Here is a 23025-nt window from a genome sequence, read left to right on the forward strand (position 1 = left end):
AAGTGCCAGAGGAGCCCAGATAGCACAGAAGGGCCTCCAGAAAACAGGTAATAAGACCTCGGCTAAGTAAAGAACCAGTGACATTTCACTTGTCCCAGGCTGCCAACCAGGACACTGTTCACATCGCTCACCCTCTCACTACCTCGCCCTCAAGCCTCACAGCAGCCAGGTCCTCCTGGGCCTCCCTGACGATGGCCTCCACTCTGCATGTTCTCAAGGGTCTCTGTCACAGAACTAGTTGGGCCACACCCAGCTTACTATCTTCTCAGTCAGGTCGGGACCTCATCCCAGCAGACAGGGTTCCAACCCCAGCCCCCTGGGCCAGCTCTCCACTCCACCGTGCCAGAACCCACCCTGCCCACCTCGTCCTCACACTCCTCCTCCTTGAACAGTCCATATTTCATCAGGTTGACCTCTTAGCCTCAAACACCTCCCTTGGACACCCTGGAGTTGACTTGTCCTCTAAAGTCCCACAGAAGTCCCCACCCTCCCTGCTGGCCCCCCCTCATTCCCCCTCCACTCCAACTGCCCACCCTCACTCCGTGCTCCCAGCTCCCTCCTGCTGCCCTGCCCATGGCTCTGCTTCTGAGGGATCCACCTTCCTGCCGAAGCTGCACTGGCCCGGAGCGCCAAGCACAGGCTGTATCACCCAGTTCCACCTGTTGTCCATGGCACAGAACGTGCTAACTGACCCAGTCCTCTCAAAACGTGGCTGCACTTGAAGATTTCTACTGAGCTCTCCCCCCGCCCTGGGGACACACAGACCCTGATGTGATGGCCCAGCAAGTCCCACAGGCCCACCCTTCACAGCCATCTTGGGTCCAGCCTCTTTGTGCCACCTCCCCTGCCTCACCCTGGTCCAAACTCACATACCACCTCTTACACAAACAAGTGCACAGCCCCCTCCCTGGCTGCTTTCCCACCTTCCACCCTTGACTCCACATAGTCCTGTTTCCCACAGGGCAGCCAAAGTGGGCCTTTAGAACACAGGCAGGATCACAACACGCTTGGGCTTGAAACCCTGCCCGGCTTCCAGCACCACCCCCCAGAACAAACTCATGCTCCTCCCACGGCCTCCAAGCCTCCCCCCACCGCCCATGTGCCTCTATCTGCCACCATTTCCCCATCCCCCTCCGTCTCCAGGTCTCAGCTTCAACGGCGCTGTGCTGCTCCAGACGTTCCCCAAGCCCCCCACCCCCAGCCTGCCTGTCGGTGAATACCTCTGCCTCCACAGCTCACGGCTCACTGGCCCTGCACACAGCACAGGCTACCACCATGCTGAATAAATGGATGCAACGATGCAAATGAAGAAATGAAGAAATGGGCCTGGGCTGCAGTGTGAGGGAAGGAGAGAGACCTCTCAGAAGAAAAGGGACCAACAGAATGTGTAAAATATAGGAACACCACAGGTTTGTGATGGAGGTGTGCAGTGGGGGGCAAAAGAGGAGAATAAGCTGGAACTTGGCTCTGGGAACCTCTTCCTGAGCAACACAGAATTCGTGTCATTGGACCTGTATACACGACATATAAATACCTGCTTAACCTAACTCATGATACAAATACAAATTAAGGGGCACCTGGCTGGCTCTGTCAGTAGAGTCTGAAACCCGTGATCTTAGGGTTGTGGGTTCGAAGCCCACGCTGGGTGTAGAGATTACATAAAAATAAAATCTTTAAAAAAAAAAAAAGTTAAAAAGTGTTTTCACTCTGAGGCAACAAAAATTTTTTAAAAAATTGATGATATCCATGGTTGTTGAGGGTATGAAGAAACAGGCGTTTGCAACTTCTCTGGAGGACAATTTGCCAGTAGCTACCCAAACTGAAAATACTCCCACCCTGTGACCCAGCCATCCTGGAAGGACACTCCCATGTGTGCCCAAAGAAACGTGCACAAGGGTAGTCCCTATCTGCTGTTAGTAACAGCAGGGGACTTCAGATGTGCTTCAGCAGCACATGTCCTCCCTACAGGAGGACACATGCAGCAACCACAGAACGCAGCAGGGCTCTATGCACCCATGTTCAGGTCTTCAACACACTGCGGGGGTGGGGGAGAGGGGAGAGCAAGTACAGAGGAGTTCGCGCCTGTGATTACAACCATGGCCCAAGGAAAGAAGATGTACGTTTATGCATATGCGTGTGCACGTAGGGAACATTTCTGGAAAGAAACAATGTGGGGAAGGGGGAGGAGGACAGTCCCGCTCACCATGCCTCGTGAACAGTCCTCTACCGTGCTTGCATGTACATGAAAACCACAGAACAAAAGGTCAGACAAGAGGATAGCATTCACTGGCATCACTTAAACTCCTGCCCGGCCACCTACCTCTCCATTGCTGGGGTTGGTCCCATACTTCTTAAGCCAAGGGACGATGTTACTGAAGGGAAGAGAAGAAACAGTGTCAGTAAGGCAGTCAGGTGCAGGCTGGTGAGGAGGCCACAGCTTAGGAGGGCTGCGTCCAGGTGAGGGCTACGAACAGGCTTTGCTCTACTTCACTTCTGCTAGCAGAAGCCAAGAAGAGGAGCATCCAGCCTTGACCAAGGAAGCAAGGGAGTGTTTCTGGTTTCAACACATGTCCAGGGTTTTTATTGTGGTTACATATAAACAACATAAACAAGCAAAAAAAAAAAGACATATATAAATGCTGATACGTCTGTGCAATGAGGTGCTGAGCCAGCATCAAAAATTATACTTCCAGGGGCACCTCGGTGGCTCAGTTGGTTAAGCTTCTGACTTGGGCTCAGGTCATGATATCACAGCTTGTGAGTTCGAGCCTGCTTCAATTCTGTGTCTCCCTCACTCTCTGCCCCTCCCCCGCTTGTCCTCTGTCTCTTTCTTAAAAATAAAAATAACAACAACACAAAAGTGTACTTCCAGAGAACTCTGAATGGCACAACTGAGTGAAAAATGGATTCAGAACTATCCTTGCAGTATTACCTCAACCATGTTGCCATAAATAACCTCACAGAAAAAGAGGAATATAAGTACTGACAATGGTTATCCTTGACAGTGTGATTACGGTAAGTTTTTCCTTTTACCGTCAAGTATTTTCCACATTTCTAAAAGGAGACTAAAACACAGGAAAGTTTTAGAAGCTGGTTTATGTTGGAACATAAGACCTTAAGCATCATGTTCTCATGGTTCATGAGTTTGAGCCCCACATCTGGGTCTCTGCTGACAGCTCAGAGCCTGGAGCCTGTTTCAGATTCTGTGTCTCCCTCTCTCTCTGCTCCTCCCCTGCTCGCCCTCTGTCTGTCTCTGTCTCTGTCTCTGAAAAATTAAACATTGGGGTGCCTGAGTGGCTCAGTCAGCTAAGCGTCCAACTTTGGCTCAGGTCATGATCTCAGGGTTGGTGGGTTCGAGCCCCACATCAGGCTCTGTGCCGAAAGCTCAGAGCCTGGAGCCTGCTTCAGATTCTGAGTGTCCCTCTCTCTCTCTGCCCCTCTCCTGCTGGCACGCTCTCAATCTCTGTCTCTCTCTCTCTCAAAAAATAAATAAACATTAAAAAAAAAAAAAAAAGACTAAGCAACATGCTTCAAAATACAGCACTGGGAAAGTATGTACCTGAATTATGGCTCTACTTTCATAAAGTGGAAAGTACTCAGTTTGTTAACATTCCAAAGCAGGATAGGTAGGCCAATTAGAACACTAGCCCCCCACCCCCCATGTGTGTAGAGAGGTCAATGCCACCCCAGGCAGGGACAGCAGCATCTGCCAGCAAGGTTGCCTGCCCAGGGGTCACAGCAGCACTGCTGTCTCATCCCTAAGGCCCTGGAAGTCCCTCCTGGGTCCCCAAGAGGCCCACTCAGGTCCCGAGGTTGCCAAGACTTCAGTATGGCCTGGCGTGGCACGGCCTGAAGACACAAACCCTCCAGCTGGTCCCATACCCCCTTGCTGAGTGGGTGTCAACAACCTCACCCCTTTTGTTAGCTCAAAAGTCGAGGGCAAACTCACAGCAAGTCAAAGACGACTCCTTCGGGGGTGCAGACTGGGTAGACGAAGGGCTGCAGAGAGAGACTAAGAAAGGACAGAGTCACTCCAAGTCATACAGTGATTCCCGTGTCTTCTCCCTTTGCTCCTCCCTCCTTCCCTCATTCCTGCAACAATACCAGTGCTCCTCTGCCCAGCCGGGGCTGGGTGCCAGTACAGAGGTGACCCCACAGCCCTGACCCTCAGAAGCTCCCCACACAAACCAATAAATACAAGGCAAGGGTCCCTGGAATGACAAAAGCCTGGTTCTCCCCACACTCTCTGTGTCATATAACACACACGTGATCACATTCAAGCCCCAAAGAGGTTGGGGGTTTGGGTTTGGGACTCCCCAAAACCTCACATAGCAGGCAGGCCATACTTTTCTACTGAAAACTACCCTCTCGCATCCCAAGAGACTCTGTGGAGCTATTGTGATCTGGGGGTGCCCTGCCTGCTCCTGACCAGAGTGTGCACACAGTTGCCCAACATTTCCAAGGGACAGGCACGTGACTCAGGCAACAGCCGATGCCCTAGGAGCCCTAGGTAAGTTCTAATACATGGATATGGGGGTAGAGGGGTGTGCAGAGATCCAGACTGCCACAAGCCATTTGCCACCTCAGGAGGGTTGGCTTTGGAAAAGGAGAGCCCACAGATGAGGGGAGACAGTACCTGGTGAGCTTCTTTATATCAATACCCTTTTTTCTTGCATGAGGTTTCCATCACTAGCCATCAAGAGCCCTGGTTGACCTGGCTTGTTTGCACCTCGGTCACCCAGATGGCACAGGCCAGTCCTCTGGACCTGGACCGCCTGGTGGCAATGGCATCACCTCCCCAGATGCTGCCCCAGAAAGCTCCCATGGGGCAACCTCACCACCTCCCCCTCTGGCCCAACCACTGCTCTAACCCAGTGGTGATCCTGGTGCTGCAGGGGACTGATGAGAACACGACCCAGCACCAAAGCAAGCTCCAAACGGCAAGACACTGCACATTCATCTTCTCCCAAATGGGCCTTGAAGGGCATATTCTCAAAGCACATTTTTACCCAGAACCCAAGGTAGTTAAAAAGTAGATGAAACACAGCTTAGAGAGACCTCTTGGAGGAACTGGAAACCAAGGACCAAAATATTTCCATAAAATCCATTCATACCCACTCTGAAGGATACCACATTCCCATGAAGGTGATGACAAAACTTGGTGGGGGTGGGGAGAAATCCAACCAATGAAGCCTGGGTCTCACTTGCTGACCCTCCCTGAGCAAGTGCTATGAGAAGGGAAAAGCCCTCACTCAGCACTACATGGGAGCCTCTCGGAGCCGACCCAGTGGCTGCATCCCTGGCCTTCCCTGCACCCTTCTCGCCCTATGGTGTCTGGCTGACCTGCCCCAATCAGGGTGCTGGGATCACTAGTAGAGCTTTGTCAGTTCTTAAGCTCATCATGCCCAATGGGACACACACACACACACACACACACACACACACACACACACAGCATGTGTCCAGGGCAAGGATGATCACAGCTTGAGCTTGGAGAAACTCAGGCCCAAATGGACCATTGGACCTGCCCAATCCCCAAAGCCCCAATGTCTTGGGGTTCATTAATCTTAGCCCCACTTCTCCAGCAGACACACCTGTTCATACACATACCAACCACAGTGGGAAGAAGCATCTGAGTGGCTCTGCAGCTGGGTCCCTCCTCATCCTCACCAATAACCTGTGCTCGCAGGGAAGGGGGAAGGGGTTCACAGTATCATGACTGTTGCTGCTGCTGTTACTGCTTAGACTGTGGACCAAAAGTAAAGCATGAAAGACATGGGCCCGGAGTCAGGCCACCAGGTCCAAGCCTCAATGGCATCACTTCCTGGATGTGACACATGGGTGAGGGACTTGCCACTTCTAAACATTAATCCTCTCACCTGTAAAGTAGGCTAAACAACAGAGTCTACCTACCTTGGAAGGCAAGAAAGAGGCTGGAAAAAAAAATGCAAATACATAGACACCGAATGAGCAGAAATATTAGTTCTTATCATTGTTAGGTCATCTTCTCTCAGTTCAAGGAAGATCTAGACAGGAGAACACAGACAGAACCCACATCTGCATCCCCAAAAATCATATTCACTGTCAAAATATGTCATTAAGTAACAGAAAACAACTAGGAGGGAAAGATAAACACTCAAAACTCTTACCTGCAGTGATCAAAAGGTAGGCGACGAAAATTTGCTTGTGGGATATCTGTTTAAGATGAAAATAAAAGATGGAAAGTTTATTCTGTAAAACACTTCATGTATGTGTTCCTACCAACAATTCAATTCCATGTTAAGAAAAAGTTCATGTGGAGGCACCTGGGTGACTCAGTCAGTTAAGCATCTGACTTCAGCTCAGGTCATAATCTCGAAGTTCGTGGGTTCAAGCCCCACATCAGGCTCTGTGCTGACAGCTTGGAGCCTGGAACCTGCTTCGAATTCCGTGTCTCCCTCTCTCTCTGCCCCTCCCCCACTAGTGCTCTAACAAATATTTAAAAAATAAATTAAATAAATAAATAAGAAAAAGTTCATGTGAATTACCTAGTGCAAAAACTGCTGTGGATTAAAAACCTTTCAATAGGTAGGACACATGGAACACATCAAGAAAGAACTTAGAGAAAAAATGACATACTTGCGTAAGCCGCTGGGGTTGGGTTTCTCCCATAATCCTAATACCCTTGCTGTGGGGCCTGGCTTTGCTTTCCAAAAATCCTGTGCTGGTTTTACCCCGGTCAACAATTATGAAAATGTGCTCTTTTTATTTCATCTTGTTTTGTGAATCATCTGTGTTCTCAACCCATTTGTCTGCTACACTTTGTGTTCTTGTTCATTGTTAATTTTTATAGTCTCATTGTGTAGTAAAAACATCATCCCTTAATTACAACACCCACCCCCCGCCCCGCCACACACACACACACATCCACATCAAGGAAAACAGAAAGATTTCATGCCTTACCTGGTTTCTTGCCACCATAGAAGTGAGTGTATTCAGCACAGGTAATGTACCTGAAGAAGAGACAGAGAATCTTATTACCACCCCCCTTTATAAAGAAGACAGTCTCTAGAAGTAACTGATGATTTTTTATTTATTTATTTATTTATTTTTCAACGTTTATTTATTTTTGGGACAGAGAGAGACAGAGCATGAACGGGGGAGGGGCAGAGAGAGAGGGAGACACAGAATCGGAAACAGGCTCCAGGCTCCGAGCCATCAGCCCAGAGCCTGACGCAGGGCTCGAACTCACGGACCGCGAGATCGTGACCTGGCTGAAGTCGGACACTTAACCGACTGCGCCACCCAGGCGCCCCAAGAAGTAACTGATGATTAAATCATTTCACTCATTCAGCAAATGCTTATTAAACACCTATAATGTGTGAGATGCAACACAGACATACACAAACTAGTAAGCAAATACAAACATTCTTGCTCTGCTCTGAAGGAAATGAACAGAATTTAACAGAAGGCTTGATGATGCAAAGGAGCAAGCCATGTGAAGATGTGCAGGAAGAGCTTTCTAGGCAGAGGAACCAAGCAAGCTTATCCCATATAAACGTCCTGACACAGAAAAAGCTGGTGTGTCTTCAGAAAAGGGTGAAGTCACTGAAGAAGAGTGTGCACGGGGGCATGTGGCAGCAGGTGAAGGCTAGCAGTTGGATCACGAGGGGCCCCACAAGCTGTGTGATGGCTGTGGATCTACTTTAAGCGGTATGGAAAGCGGCCGGAGGGTTCTGAGTAGGGCCCTGACATGCTCTAACATAAGTCCTCAAAGCATCACTCCAGCAGCTGTGTATAGAGGGACAAGCAAGAGAGGCAACAGAAAACCAATCAGGAGGCATCTAAAAATGTCAAAGGAGGGGTGCCTGGGTGGCTCAGTCGGTTAAGCGTCCGACTTCGGCTCAGGTCACAATCTCACTGTCCGTGAGTTTGAGCCCCGTGTCGGGCTCTGTGCTGAGTGCTCAGAGCCTGAAGCCTGTTTCAGATTCTCTGTCTCCCTCTCTCTCTGACCACCCCCCCCCCCACGTTCATGCTCTGTCTCTGTATCAAAAATAAACGTTAAAAAAATTTTTTTTAATAAAAATAAAAAATAAAAAAATAGGGGCGCCTGGGTGGCTCAGTCAGTTAAGCGTCCGACTTCAGCTCAGGTCACGATCTCGCAGCCACGTCGGGCTCTGGGCTGATGGCTCAGAGCCTGGAGCCTGCTTCCGATTCTGTGTCTCCCTCGCTCTCTGCTCCTCCCCCGTTCATGCTCTGTCTCTGTCTCAAAAATAAATAAACATTAAAAAAAAATTTTTTTTTAATAAAAAATAAATAAATAAATAAATAAATAAATAAATAAATAAATAAATAAAAATGTCAAAGGAGATGAAATACACTCCACCTACTGAGGGGTTTGGTGGATTAGTGAGTGCCTTCCTATTCCACATTTACTTCCTGGATGAGCCACAGGATTTACTGATGAACAGGGGGAGGAGAGAGCCTCAGGAAAGAGGCACCAAGGCTAACTCCCAGACTTCTGACCTGTGTAAACTAAGTAGCAGTATGACCACTGAGATAGGGAAAATGAGGGGGGAACATATTAAATGTGAGATGTCGGGACACCTAGGTGGCTCAGTCGTTTGAGTCTCTGACTTCAGCTCAGGTCACGATCTCTCCCGGTTTGTGAGTTGGAGCCCCACATCGGGCTCTGTGCTGACAGCTCTGAGCCTGGAGCCTGCTTCAGAGTCTGTGACTCCCTCTCTCTCTGCCCCTCTCCCACTGGTGCTCTGTCTCTCTCTCTCTCTCACTGTCTTAAAAATAAATAAAAACATTAAAAAAATTTTTTGTAAGTAAATGTGAGATGTCTATCAAACCTCCAACTGGAGATATCAAGTAAGCAGTTGACCACTGCAAGATGAGAGATGACCAGGGAGAACGTAAAGGGAGAAGAAACGTGGGGGACATGGACGTATGAAGTCTGAGAGAGTGGGAGAAAGACCCAGCAAAGGAGACTGAGAGAGGCCATTGAGACAGATGGAAAACAAATGGAAAAGGGCATATGGGGTCTCAGATATCAAAGAAGGGCCTCAGAGGGAGCAAGGTGGTCAACCGTGTCACACGCTATTGACAAGCCCAACAAAACGAGAACTGGGAATTGACCACTAGATTTAGCAACAGAGAAGTTACTAGGATCCTGACAGGAATAGTGCTGGGGAGAAAAGCCTGACTGGAGTGGTTTCAAGAAACAGCAGAAAACAGCAAGTAGACACAGGTCTTTGACGCCTTGTTCGGAAGAAAAAAAAAAAAAAAAAAAAACCACGGTGGCAGGAGAGGAGCACGGGGCAAGGCTGGTTTGTTTTATTTTTTTTTTAATTTTTTTTTCAACGTTTTTTTATTTATTTTTGGGACAGAGAGAGACAGAGCATGAACGGGGGAGGGGCAGAGAGAGACGGAGACACAGAATCGGAAACAGGCTCCAGGCTCTGAGCCATCAGCCCAGAGCCTGACGCGGGGCTCGAACTCACGGACCGCGAGATCGTGACCTGGCTGAAGTCGGACGCTTAACCGACTGCGCCACCCAGGCGCCCCAAGGCTGGTTTGTTTTAAAATGGAAGATTCCGGATGTGTGTAAGCCAATGAACGGCACACAGGAAGACTGGAGGTGGAGGAGAAAAAGGGGCTGATTAGGGGCAGAATTCGAGAGTGGAGATGGGGCGTTCCAGGGCAAAAGCCGAGGAGCCGAGGAGCCGAGGAGCCGAGGGGCCGGGGCTCGCACGGCGCCGACGCGGTAGGAAGGCCGCGCTCAGAAGCACTGACGGTGTTAGTACCAAGAAACCCGGGAGACCTCGGCGGTCGGGGTAATTCCCCTGCCTTGGAGGAGACAAAGGCTTCCGAGACGAAACGGCATTTAAGAGTGGCTCTGGGAACCAGCTCTGAGAGAGGGAAGAAGGGCGGCGCGGACTGCGGGTCAGGTGGGCACTGAGGCCGAGCGGGGCCGCGCTTCCGGCTGCGGTTCAACTTACATCTTGTCCTTCTGATGCTGCCGTTTCCCCATGGCGGCGGGAGCGGTAGCAGTGCCAGGACCAGCGAGTGAGGAAAAACGACAGCAAACGATTTAAAAGCCGACTTCTCGGCCGAGTTCCCTAACGACTTCCGGGCCCCGCAGACCCGCCCCGGAAGTGGGCGCAGGGCATGCGCGAACAGTGGCGCCCGGTGCCAAGTGCGCATGCCCAGTCGGTGCACCCCAGTCCTTGGGCACCTGGGCAGTCTGTGGTAGGGTTTGCCTCCTGCTGGGGGCCGAGGGGCCTCGAAGCCCCTCTTCCTCGGGCGAACAGAGATGGCTCTCTCTAGACCTTTTCTCCTTTCCATCCCCCCGCTCAAGCCTGCCCTGGTTTGACCTGGTTTCTCAGATTTTTTTAAAAGTCCACCTTAAGTCTCACCAGCCTCTGTCTCATCTCTGCTTCCTTCCACGGCACACGTCTCCAAACCTACGTCCACATTCGCTGTCTACCCGTTCTCCCATTCAGTCCCCACCACCTCCAGCCCTCTCCTGGGAGGCTTAGGGGCAAGTAGCCATTAAGCCCGAGAGTCCAAAGCCCTCACTCATCTCTCTTTCGGACCCTTCCCGCGGCCAGATCACTATGTTTGTGTGCCCCAGCCTAAGCCCCGGGCCTTCGTCTACACACAAGCACCTGGTGATCTTTCCCAGGCTTGTGGCTTTAAATACCACTCATATCTCTTGACTCACATCATTAAATGGCCAGCACTCCAGATTCCTGACCTCTATTTTAGGTACCATTGATCTCAAATTTAACATGTGTGGTCAAAACAGAATTCTCCACCCCCCCACCCTCCCTCCCCCTCCGCATAGGCTCCCCTTGCCACAACTGTACCGCTATCTAGTCACCCAGAGCCAGTGGTCCTTGCCCTTTCTCATTTCATGGCTGCCTCCTTATGTTTTTCTACGTTTCAACATAAATGTCACCTCCTCAGAGAGATCTTCCCTGACCACCCACTGCATACATGTCCAACTCAGCTTCCTTAGGGCTTATCACAATTTATAACCGTGTTATTAATCGGATGCACTGGTTACACATACAGTCACACACACACACACACAGAGGAGGATAGGATGTAAGCTCCTTAAGAGCAGGGACACCAACTGCTTGGTTTATTATCTCCAGTCCCAAGCAAGGTGTGGAGCATACACAAGGGTTCAACAAGTATCTGCTAATGTCCAGCAGTCATTAAGCATTTTGTGAGGGCTCATGTCTCACATGCAGGTTTGACTCTAAGGCTGGTGTGTAAAGCAACAAGAGTCACATCTCTGAAATTCCTTAGGGAGGTGCCAAGTTGGAAACTAACATGCCAGCTTATTTTCCTCCAGGGAGGGAACAGATCACTGTTTCTAAACCTGCACCCAGATAAGGCTTGAGTTTAGAGCCCAGGTGTAGGAAAAAATGATGGAACTGCAATTCAGTGAGGTCAAGTGAAGCTCAAAGGGGCCACAGAGTCACTGTAGAGAAGGGCAGTGCTGTCTCCTCACTCATTTCTCTTTCAAAGTGCCATGGCTAAATTCCCAAGTTAGAGAACAAGCAAGGGGACTTCACAGTAGCACTGACCTGAACAATTACTGTATGCAGGCTCAGACTAAAGGGCCTCTGGCTTGCACTATTCTGACAAACTCTTCCAGCAGGACGAAGCCCAAGGGACTGCACAGCCTTTAGGGAGCCCAGCACAAGTAAGGCACCTCCATGGGAACTTTATTCATTGATCTAGCCGTGGTCTGTAGGAAAAGAGGTTACGGACCCCTCTTGTGGGGCACAGACTCCGTGCTGCTAGGGTCATTCTCAGAGTCATCTTTGGGTCTTGGCACAGGCTGGAACTTGAGCAAGACAGGCGGGGTGAAGATGGAAGTCTTCACAGGAGGGGATGGTGTCTCCTTGGTGTTGGGGGAGCCACTACAGGCCAAGGTCCTGTGCAGGAGACAGCCAACACATGTCCATGAGGTGGGATACCGGCACACAGAGCCATCAGAAGTACGCATGACAAAACTTAAGGCTGTGGGATGGCCTTCAATACATTTCTACTTCCATAATGCTCTCTCATGGATGTTTTGTTCCAGGCTGTTCATCACAGCAATGTTGGTGATAATGAAAGCCTGGAAACAATCAAACATCCATCAAAGAATGGCTAAAGGAACCATGGACACCATGCAGCAGACCATTCTGCAGCTGTTTAAGTTCTGATGATGGCCCAGCCCTGGTGCATGGCCCCACAATTCTGTGAGGATCTGATGATGCCAACAATGCCTTGCTTCTACATTTTGCATCATAACAACACTGCACAAGTGATTGCCGGCAACCCCTTCTCCATCACTCGGCAGTCAGTCACCTTCCTACTCTTCCATCCTACCAGGAGGTAGGATGATCTGATTGGATAGCTTATTGTTTCCACTTACACATAATTCATGAATCTACATAATCAGGTTTAACCATGTTCATAATTTTATGTCTGCATAATATTCCGTAATTCTGTGAATGCACATTTAAGCTGTTTCCATTTTTTCTCCTTTTACACTGCCATAAACACTTTTGTACACAGTCGCTTTTTTCTTTCCCTTAATCATCTCCTTGAATTGAAACTCTCCCAGAATTGAAAATACCAGAGCAAAGAATATGAGAACATCTATGGCTCCTGATATTTTGATAAACTGCCTCTCAAAAGACTAACCTTAAACTTTGGTGATCCAAAAAGACCAGAGAAAGAGAGAAGATAACCCACATAATATGAGGAAATATTTTGCAGATCCTACGTCTGATAAGACTTGTGTCTTTGGCAGTCCTTCAAAATATATTTACCATATGACCCAGCAATTCCACTTTTAAGACTATACCAAAGAAGGGGTGCCTGGGTGGCTCAGCCAGTTAAACGTCTAACTCTTGATTTCAGCTCAGGTCATGACCTCACAGTTTTGTGAGTTCAAGCCCCACTTTGGACTCTACACAGAGCCTGTGTGAGACTCTCCCTCTCTCTCTGTGCCTCCACTGCTCACACTCTTATCTTTCTCAAAAATAAAAAAAATATTTATAAAGAGTGTGCCCAAGAAAACTGAAAACTATGTCCTCACAGAAACTTGCACAGAAACGTTCATAACAGTATTATTCATAAGAGCCAAAAATGGAAACAACCCAAATGCCCATCAACTGATGAACTGACAGATAAAATGTGGCATATCTACACAGTGGAATAATATTGTTCAACCATAAAAAAAAGTCAACCCATAGAATGTACACCACCAAAAAGGAACCCCAGTATAAACTATGGACTTCTGGGTGACGCTGAAGTGTCAATATAGGTTCATCAGTTGTTAATAAACACACCACTCTGGTGGGGGATATTGACAATAAGGGAGGGTATTCATGTGTGGGGGCAGGGGACATAGAGGAAACTTCTGTACCTTCCTCTCAATTTTGTTGTAAACCTAAAACTGCTCTAAAAAAATTAAGTCTTAAAAAAGAAATTTAAAAAGCAGGAAATTCAGAACTGACACATGCTAGAACATGGATGAACCTTGTAAACGTTATCCTAAGTGAAAGCAGCCAGTCACCAGAGACCATGTTATTGTATGGTTTCATTTATATGAAATGTCCAGAATAGGCAAATCCACAGAGAAATGTTAGTGGTTGCCTCGGGATGGAGGAGAGAAGAACTGGGGGTGACAGCTTAGTGGTGCTAGAGTTTTTCCTTTTTTTTTTATTGTAGTAAAATATGCACAAAATTTACCATTTTAACCATTTCTATGTGTACCATTCAGTGGCATTATACACATTCACAGTGTTGTGGTGACCATCATCATTATCTATCTCCAGGACTTTTTCATCATCCCAAACAGAAACTGTACCAATTAAGCAACAACTCATCTCCTTCTCCCAGGCCCTGGTAACTTCTCACCTACTTTGTCTTTAGAATTCTGCCTATTCTAGATACTTCATGTAATGGGAACCAGACAATAACCTGTCCTTTTGTTCTGGCTTATCTCACTTATTTCAACATTCTATTATATGGATAGACCACATTTTGTTCATCTTGGGTACACCTGGCTTATTTTCTCCTTTTAGCCACTGTCAATACTGGAGCTGTGAACACTCATATACAAGTATCTGTTTGAGTCTCCACTGCAATTCTTTCAGGCATATACCTACAAGTGGAATTACTGGGTCATATGGTAATTCTGTTTAGTGTTTTGAGGAACCACCATACCCTTTTTCCATGGTGGCTACACCCTTTTACATTCCCACCAGCCACACACTAGAGATTCCAATCTCTCCACATCCTCATCAACACTTGTCATTGTCTTTTTAAATTTATTTTATTTTTTAAAGTTTATTTATTTATTTTGAGGGGGTGGAGGGGCAGAGAGAGAGAGAGAGAGAGAGAGAGGGAGGGAGGGAGGGAGAGAGAGAGGATGAATCCCAAGCAGGCTCCACACTGTCAGCACGGAGCCCAGCTCAGGGTTCAAACCCAAGAACTGTGGGATCATGACCTGAGCCGAAATCAAGAGTTGGAAGCTTAACCGAGTCATCCAGGTGCCCCTTTTGTCTGTCTTTTTGATGGAAGTAGGTGGGAAGTAGTAGTTCACTGTGGTTTTCACTTGCATTTCCCTGATGTCTAATGATGTGGAGCATCTTTTCCTGTGTTTATTGGCCATGTTGTAGGTCTTCTTAGAAGAAATGTCTATTCAAGTCCTCTGCCCAATTTTTAGAATGGGATTTTGATGATTTACAAATATTTTCTCCTATGGGTTGTTTTTTCAGTCTCTCCTATTTGGCATGATGGAAATGTTCTAAAATTGGATTATGGTGATGGCTTCACAAATGTGAACATACAAAAAGCCACTTAAGTTGACACTGTAACTGGGTGAATTTATATGATACTATGTAAGTTATCTCAATAAAAGAATTTTTAGGAGCACCTGGGTGCTGTCAGTTAAGCATCCGAACGTTGATTTAGGCTAAGGTCATGATCTCAGAGTTTGTGGGTTCGAGCCCCACATTGGGCTCTAGGTTGATAGTGCAGAACCTGCTTGGGATTCTCTTTCTCACTCCCTCTCTCTCTCTCTGCCCCTCCTCCACACTCTCTCCCTCAAAATAAAAAAACTTAAAAAAAATTTTTTTTAATTTATTTAAGTATTTATTTGTGAGAGAGAATGTAAGCAAGGGAGGCACAGAGAGGGGGTCAGAGGATCCAAAGCGGGCTCCATGCTGACAGTGGAGAGCCCAATGTGGGGCTTGAGTCCATGAACCATGAGGTCATGACCTGAGCCAGAGTCAGATGCTCAACCGAGCCACCCAGGCACCCCCCCCCCCAAAAAAAAAAAGAATTTTTAAAAGAATTAAAACAGGGGCGCCTGGCTGGCTCTGTCGGTGGAGAATGCAACTCTTGATCTCCGGGTTGTGAGCTCGAGCCCCACATTAGGTGTAGAGATTATTTAAAAATAAAATCTTAAAAAAAACAAAAAGAATAGGGGCGCCTGGGTGGCTTAGTCGGTTAAACGTCCAACTTCGTCTCAGGTCATGATCTCATGGTCCGTGAGTTCGAGCCCCGCACTGGGCTCTGTGCTGACAGCTCAGAGCCTGGAGCCTGCTTCAGATTCTGTGTCTCCCTCTCTCTCTACCCCTCCCCCACTCTTGCTCTGTCTCTCTCTCTCTCTCTCAAAAATAAATAAAGATTTTAAAAAATAAAAAAAAAAAGAATAAAGCCATTTTATATTATTTTCACAGCAAAAATGAGTCTCTGCCTATAGCCTCAATAGCACAGGATTCTCTACTTTGGGCTTTTTGACAGGTATATAACATACATGCTAGCAACCTTAATGTGTACATCTTTCATTACTAAGTATGCCAAAAATATTTTTAAAGGTTTGCTTACTCTTTGGGTGTCATCTTGGATAAACTTTCCATCAACTAAATTTAGAATCAGCTTTATAGAACTGCGTAGGTTTCTTACAAAAGAAGCCATCTGAATTCTCACTCATTGCTAGTGGGAATACACAATGCTATAGCTACACTGGTAGTTTCTTCAAAACTGAACATATTATCACCATGTGATCAGCAAACATGCTCCTTGGTGAAAGAGTTGAAAACTTATGTCTGTAAAAAACCTGCACATCTATGTGTATAGCAGCTTTACTCATAATTACCAGAATTTGGAATCAGTCTTTCGGTAGATGAATGGATAAATAAACCACAGTACATCCAGACAATAGAATGTTATTCAGTGCTAAAAAGAAAGGAGCTATCAAGCCATGAAAAGACATGGAGGAAATTTAAAAGTGAGTATTACTAAGTGAAAGAAGCCAATCTGGAAAGGCCACATACGGTAGGATTCCAAGTATATGACATTCTGGAAAAGGCAAAACTGTGGAGACAATAAAAAGATCAGTGGTTGTCAGGGGTTACAGGAGAGGGAGGGGCACAGAGGATTTTGAGGACAATGAAACCCTTCTGTATGATACTATAATGGTGGACACATGTCATTATACATTCGTCCAAACCCACAGAATGTACAACACCAAGAGTGAGCCCAAACATATGACTTCTGGGTGATAATGATGTGGCATGGTAGGTTCATCAATTTAAGGTGGGGAATGTTGATAGTGGGGGTGCCTGTGTAGGGACAGGGGGTAGAGGGGAGCTCTCAGTACTTTGTCAATTTGCTGTGAATCTAAAACTCCTCTAAAAAACAGTATTTTTTTTTTTATGTCATCTGAAGCAATGAAGTGGTCAGTTTAAATATATACTTTGAAATAACACTCCATGGAATGACATGGGAAATACTTAACAACACCCTAAGTGGAAAAAACAGGCGACTAAAAAACAAACCAACAACCATATTCAGTAAATCCCTGCTTTGCAAGACACATGTCTATAAACCTTAGGGCTGCCCACAGTTGACAGAATTGTTTCTAGTGGGTCTCTGAGCTGCTTGTTTCTGATTCTTGCCATTACAAACACTAGGAAGGGGGAGTGACTTTTCCAGCACCCTATTACATTAGGGTCTTTTCATGAAACGCAAAGGACTATCATAAAGAACGTTTTTCTGGCCCTCATGCACACTGCCATGATGCCATCAAGCCAGGCAAGCCAGGATGGTGTCAGAGGCATGCTTACCAGGGGTAGCCAGGGCAATGAAGCTGATGTGCACTGTTTCCAGCCAAGTACGAGAAATGGAAGCCTCCGGGGTTGAGGACCAAGGGGGTCAGATCAACCATGTGGCTGCAAGACAGAGCGGAGAGGGTAACGTCAGCTCTGGGCTCCTCCCAGGCAGGCCCTTCCCAGCCTCATTGCACATGTCTATACACAGAGCAGACCCAAGCCTCGATTCCTTCCCTATTAAATGGGAATAACAACACCTCAGGATTATTGTGAGGATTAACAAGGTAGGGAAGGGGCGCCTGGGTGGCGCAGTCGGTTAAGCGTCCGACTTCAGCCAGGTCACGATCTCGCGCTCCGTGAGTTCGAGCCCCGCGTCAGGCTCTGGGCTGATGGCTCAGAGCCTGGAGCCTGTTTCCGATTCTGTGTCTCCCTCTCTCTCTGCCCCTCCCCCGTTCATGCTCTGTCTCTCTCTGTCCCAAAAATAAATAAACGTTGGAAAAAAAAAAAAAAATTTAACAAGGTAGGGAAGAAATGGCAACCGAGTGTTGGCACACAAGCTACCCAAAACACTCCTTTTTCATTTGCCCCAAGTTTAAATTCCACCTCTTTGGGTTCGATGACAGGCCAGCCCAGTTTAATTTCACTTCGGACCTTGTAACTTCCAACTTCTCTATCTGCGGTATAGAAACAAAATCTTAGGACAAGTTTGGGGGCCTCGCTGAGAAAAAAAAACACCTTATACAGGAACCAGGGGAAGTACATGACTGTCCTTCATTTGACAAATACGTCAGGGTCATCCTCAGTGCCCACCTCGAGCTTGGTGTTAGGGTAACAGAGAATGTGATGGGGGCTGGGAACTGACAGAGGATGGGGGTCTGCCTAGAGTGAGAGTGCGGGACAAGGGGAGATTAGCAGGGACAGGCAGATAGGAAGGCACACTGCAGAGGCACCTAGAGAGTGGCAAGAACACCACCCATGAGGCGAGGCAGGTGTGGGGCTGGAGACATTGGGGGGCAGCCATGGTTCTCCACCTGTCCTTTGGGCACCCCAGAATTCTGCCCAGTGTTTTGGGGACTGCCTCACTCAGCTGAAGCACAGCAGGTAAAACTCTGTGCCTCCAACCCTTCAACAAGAGCAGACCCCTTTTCATCTGCTTTATCCGTCACCATTCCACCCAAGATAGTGCCTGCAGATAGAGTTCTGCCACTTAAAAACAAAGTTCTGAGAGCCACTGCTGTGGGCCCAGGAGAACCACTGGGGTGGTTCTGAGCGAGGGGCAGAGGCTGCCCTTCCTGGGACCACATGAGTGGGGGATGCACTCACTGACCGACTTGCTGGGCAGAGGAGGGAAGGGGCCAAAGACCCTAGGCATAGTGTAGACAGACGGTGATGAGGCCACCATGGAGGCCACGGTAGTAGCAGTGGATGGCAGTGGTGGAGGTGGCAGCACGGTTGGTGGCAGGCATGGGGAGGTGGACTGGTCTTGCAAAAGGATGGGTTCTGGTTTCTTCAGTTTTGGCTTTCTTCTCTTCTTCTTGGCATCTGTGACAAAAGGGACCAGTGAGTGCCTACCCCACAGCCAGAACAGGATAGAGTGGGAGCCCAACAGTAGTATAGGGTCTTCACAAGGTTCCTCCCCCAAAAGGGACCACATTATAATGCCTAGAGCCACTGTTGACAGGCACCAACATGTACCATCTCATCAGCCCATAACTATCCCATGGGGAAAAGGTATTTTTGTCTCTCTTACAGATACAACTGTAAGCTCCAAGTGTACAAGGCACAGGCAGGATCCATACCCCAACTGTCTGACTCCAAGGCCAGAATTTCAGGGGAAGTGACAGAGTATCACCACCAACGAGGGCTTGGCTTGCCCTAGGCAAGTCAGTCTGCCACCTATGCCCAAGCACTGTGGAAAGCTCCTGAGTCTGCCAGCACCTTCATGAGGTATCCAGGCTCTGGACAGTAAGCTCACCAACTACACCCAGCCCCAGGGCCATCCTAAGGGTGTGCAAAGGCTCCTTTTTCTGTAAGGAAACCCATATGTACAAGGTCTTACAGAGGTGGGCTCAGGGAGGGAATCTTTGAGAAGCAGGACCCTCAGGCCTACCCCCTCTCCTCTTTCTGTATTAGGTTTTCCTCCTATATTCAACAAGTCTGGCTATTTCTACTGTTCAGAGTTATAGGAAACCAGCAAAGTGGGTGTGAACAAGTGCCTCATACAACCCATTAGAACGGCTCATCTAGGGGCGGCTGGGTGGCGCAGTCGGTTAAGCGTCCGACTTCAGCCAGGTCACGATCTCGCGGTCCGTGAGTTCGAGCCCCGCGTCAGGCTCTGGGCTGATGGCTCGGAGCCTGGAGCCTGTTTCCGATTCTGTGTCTCCCTCTCTCTCTGCCCCTCCCCTGTTCATGCTCTGTCTCTCTCTGTCCCAAAAATAAATAAAAATGTTGAAAAAAAAATTAAAAAAAAAAAAACAAAAAAAAAAAACAAAAGAACGGCTCATCTAGAATGATGATCACCACCACCAAAGAGCACTGACCCAGAGCTAAGAGCCTGAGCCTCAGAGCAACCCAAGCCCGAGTTCAATTCCAGATTCTACTACTTACTATGTGACATTGTTGTCACATAGTTGGCTACCCTCCCTGGGCTTCTATGCTCTCTTTCATAAAATGAGGATAAATAGGATCCCATACCTTGGGAGACTATGGTAGGAGCTACATATGCCATGGGTTGGGATGAAATGGTGACGTGGAGCACTCACACTTACCATCATGGAAAGTAGGACCCCCAGGTGAGCCAGGCTTCCTAACATAATGAAGCAAGCAGCTCCACCGCTAGGTAGTCTATCACTGAAGACAAATGCACTGAAAGAACTGAACCCAAATCTAATCAAGGCTTTAGAACGACTGTCCAAGACATACAGGCAGAATGGGCCGCCTGGGTGGCACAGTCGGTTAAGAGTCAGACTCTTGATCTCAGCTCAGGTCATATCTCACAGTTTGTGAGTTCAAGCCCCGCATTGGGCTCTGTGCTGACAGCAGGGAGCCTGCTTAGGAGTCTGTCTCTCCTTCTCTCTGCCCCTTCCCTGCTTGTGTGCACTGTTTCTGTCTCAAAATAAATAAACTTAAACACACAGACACACAGACACACAGACACACACACACACACACACACAGGCAGAGGAGAATAAAACAAACAACACCAATGAGCCATAACAACAGATATAAACCCATTAAGTGGATTACCCCAAAGGACAACGCAGTTCTTCAAGTTGATGGCAGGGGGGACAAAAGTGAGGGCATCCCATCTCAAGAGGTTTCAACAGATGTGGCCACTATACTCATTTGCCATCCCTGTGTGGTCATTAAAGTGGCCCCTTCCATTTCACTCTCACAAATGTCCTAATGTGGACACAAAGTATATAGCCATCCTAGTAATGGAAAGTCAGAGGCTGAACACCAACCTAAGTATCAGCTAATATTATGGAACTGTTGTCAATTATGTCCGGGGTAACACTGTGATTACAAAATATCTTTTAAAAAAAAATTTTAAATGTTTACTCATTTTTGAGAGACAGAGCATGAGCAGGGGAGGGGCAGAGAGAGAGGGAGACACACAATCCAGAGCAGGCTCCAGGCTCTGAGCTGTCAGCACAGAGCCTGACTTGGGGCTCAACCCCACAAGCTATGATATCATGACCTGGGCGGAAGACACACTCAACTGAGCCACCCAGGCGCCCCAGAAAATGTCTTTTTTTAATATCTAAAAAAGCATTCGAAAGTATTGAAGAATACAATGATGTCTGAGATTTCCCCTAAAATGCTCCAGAAAAAGAAAAGGGGGGATGAAGCAAGCATGGCAAGATGGGGAGAATTGCAGAAGCTGAAGGGAGACCAGTATCTGAGTGTTCACTGCAGTCTCCAGTTTTGTTTATGTTCGTTTTCATAATAAAGACTCAAAAAATAAACACCAAACAATCGAAAATGTACCAAGCACAGGATCAGGGATCAGGGATCCTAAGCCAGGTGTGCTGGCAGAGATTGACCCTCACCCTGGGAGTAGAGGTGCACGCGGTGGATGCTCCTCTTCAGCTGTTCCAGGCGCTGGTGCATTTCCAGGGCACCCATGCTGTTGCAACAATTCAGCTCCCCCTGGACTGCACAGAAAAACTTCGCCTACAACAAGGGGAGAGGCAGGGCAGGAAGAAGCGGGAGAGGTGACACAGCTGCCTACAGCACTCCCCACGCTGGGCCTCCTGGAAGACCCTACCCTGCAGCTCCACCTACGCCCGACGGCCCTCCCCACACCCGCTCCAAACCTCCAGTCTTCAGAGCTCCGCCCCATCGCCCGAAGCCCCGCCGGCGGACTCGCACCCAGAGGAAGGAGAGGAGCCCGCGCCCCTCGTACTCGGCCAGCTTGCCCTTGCGCACCACCCTCTCGGCCAGCGCGGGGTTGCGGTCGATGCTGCGAAAGAGGCGGCGCAGCGCGCGCTCCGTGTAGGTGGCCGCCTGCCTCTCGAAGTCCTCCTCGGAGATGAGCTGGCAGAAGGTCACGCTCTGGGAGAACTCGCTGTCGAACTCGTCAAGGACCTCCATCCGAGAGGCGCTGCGGGCTGGCTCGGGTGGCCTGGGGGCGGAGCGGTCGTCGGGGCGGGGCCACCGAGACTCCAGGCGCGCCGACTCCCACCCGCCTCGGGCCAGGAGGGGCTTCTCCCGAGGGCCCGGGATCGGTCGCCGAGGGCGGGCCGGGGCCAGTAGGGGCGGGGGCCGCCGGGACCCACCTGCTCTCTTTCCCACAGCCGCCGAGCCTACGCAGCCTCTCTCCGCGAGCCGCAGCCACCGCCCCGACCGTTCTAGCCAATCCCCCTGGAGCTTTCTAGCAGGGGGCCAATCCGCGCGAGGGGGACGCACGTGACAATGCCCGCTGCTCTGGGCATGCGCTCTGGCGCCTTCGACGGGGCGAACACTCGCGCGCGCGCGGCGGAACCCTGGTCCTGATGGGGTCCCGCAAGACTTGATGAGGGAGCGGGCCATGGCACGCTGAGAACATGGTCCGCACCCAAACTCTTTTTTAGGCCCTCACTCCTCCTTGTTCCGACAGCTCACCAACTCTCCTTGCGGTCTGTAGACAACACCCCAAGGACTTCACTCAGCCCGACTCATCTGCCCCAGACTTCACTCTTCCACTCCTGATTTACTCTCCAGCATCAAATCCACCCACCCCTCCCCCAGCTTCTATCTTCTCTCTTCCCCTGTATAACTCAATACTTTGTGTTACTTTGCTCAATACTTTATGTTGCCTCTTCAGCATCTAGCTGCTCCTTATGGGTTTAAGAAGGTCCTATCTTCATGGTACCATCTTGGACAATTTAGCCCACTCTGAGCTTCCAACTCAGGGCTGACTTAACTAACTCTAACTTATATCTCAGGCTCAGACCTTCCTTGAGTTCCAGAACCACATCCAAGTGTCCGATGGGGAAGTTTTGGGGGCATCTCATGCTGCACACATAAGATTGGCATATAGGTTCTTCTCTCCCAACCCCAAACCTGCTTCTTTTCTCCTCTCCTACTTGGTCAGCGATGACACCACCATCCACCCCAACCATTAACAGGGGGGTGCACCCTGGATTGCTTCCTTCCTATCACCTCCACCGCCCTTCACCCCCAACAATCCATGGAGTGTACCTGATAAGTCTAGACAATTTTCACCTCCCACCACCAAGCCACCAACCCTCTAGGCTCTGCTGTCCCCAACATCGGGCCCTCACTTCCTCCTGCTTTGAGGTCAGAGAGCAAGATGGAAACAACCAAGGAGGAAAAATGTTCTAGCCTAGGAGGACAAATAGACTTAGATACACCTGGATTCAAATCTTCATCCTGCTTCCTGACCCTGTGTAACTTAAAA

At 48.7% G+C, this 23025-nt stretch overlaps 2 protein-coding genes across 3 annotated transcripts in view; both read right to left on the reverse strand.

Annotated features, from left to right (window-relative positions):
* The window catches only part of PPIL2 (peptidylprolyl isomerase like 2), a 31314-nt gene extending 21174 nt beyond the window's left edge, over positions 1-10140 (reverse strand). For both annotated transcript variants that reach the window (XM_030335749.1, XM_030335748.1), the window contains exons 1-5: positions 9987-10140; positions 6943-6992; positions 6150-6195; positions 3950-4012; positions 2321-2372 (exon numbers count right to left, since the gene is read on the reverse strand). In XM_030335749.1, the coding sequence (XP_030191609.1) occupies positions 2321-2372; positions 3950-4012; positions 6150-6195; positions 6943-6992; positions 9987-10018 (243 nt within the window). In that variant the 5' untranslated portion in view covers positions 10019-10140. The remainder of the gene's footprint in view (positions 1-2320; positions 2373-3949; positions 4013-6149; positions 6196-6942; positions 6993-9986) is intronic.
* Positions 10141-10839: 699 nt separating this feature from the next.
* LOC115527959 lies at positions 10840-21990 on the reverse strand. Its single transcript, XM_030335751.1, has 7 exons — positions 21902-21990; positions 21495-21747; positions 21173-21296; positions 18448-18662; positions 17724-17794; positions 17136-17240; positions 10840-11939 (listed from the first exon to the last, which is right to left on the reverse strand). Exons 2-7 carry the CDS (start codon positions 21714-21716, stop codon positions 11765-11767), a joined length of 912 nt encoding a protein of 303 aa, XP_030191611.1. The 5' UTR covers positions 21717-21747; positions 21902-21990; the 3' UTR covers positions 10840-11764.
* Positions 21991-23025: the final 1035 nt, after the last annotated feature.

This window comes from Lynx canadensis, chromosome D3 (assembly GCF_007474595.2).
Source record: "Lynx canadensis isolate LIC74 chromosome D3, mLynCan4.pri.v2, whole genome shotgun sequence".
NCBI classification, from domain to species: Eukaryota; Metazoa; Chordata; class Mammalia; order Carnivora; family Felidae; genus Lynx; species Lynx canadensis.

Excerpts from the sequence above, each read along its gene's own strand:
- LOC115527959 (XM_030335751.1), bottom strand. The coding sequence starts at position 21,716 with ATGGAGGTCCTTGACGAGTTCGACAGCGAGTTCTCCCAGAGCGTGACC. Across the intron at positions 18,663-21,172 it reads CGTGCACCTCTACTCCCAGG|ATGCCAAGAAGAAGAGAAGA; the intron begins GTGAGGGTCAAT and ends CTTTTGTCACAG. Across the intron at positions 11,940-17,135 it reads CATTGCCCTGGCTACCCCTG|GACCTTGGCCTGTAGTGGCT; the intron begins GTAAGCATGCCT and ends TCTCCTGCACAG.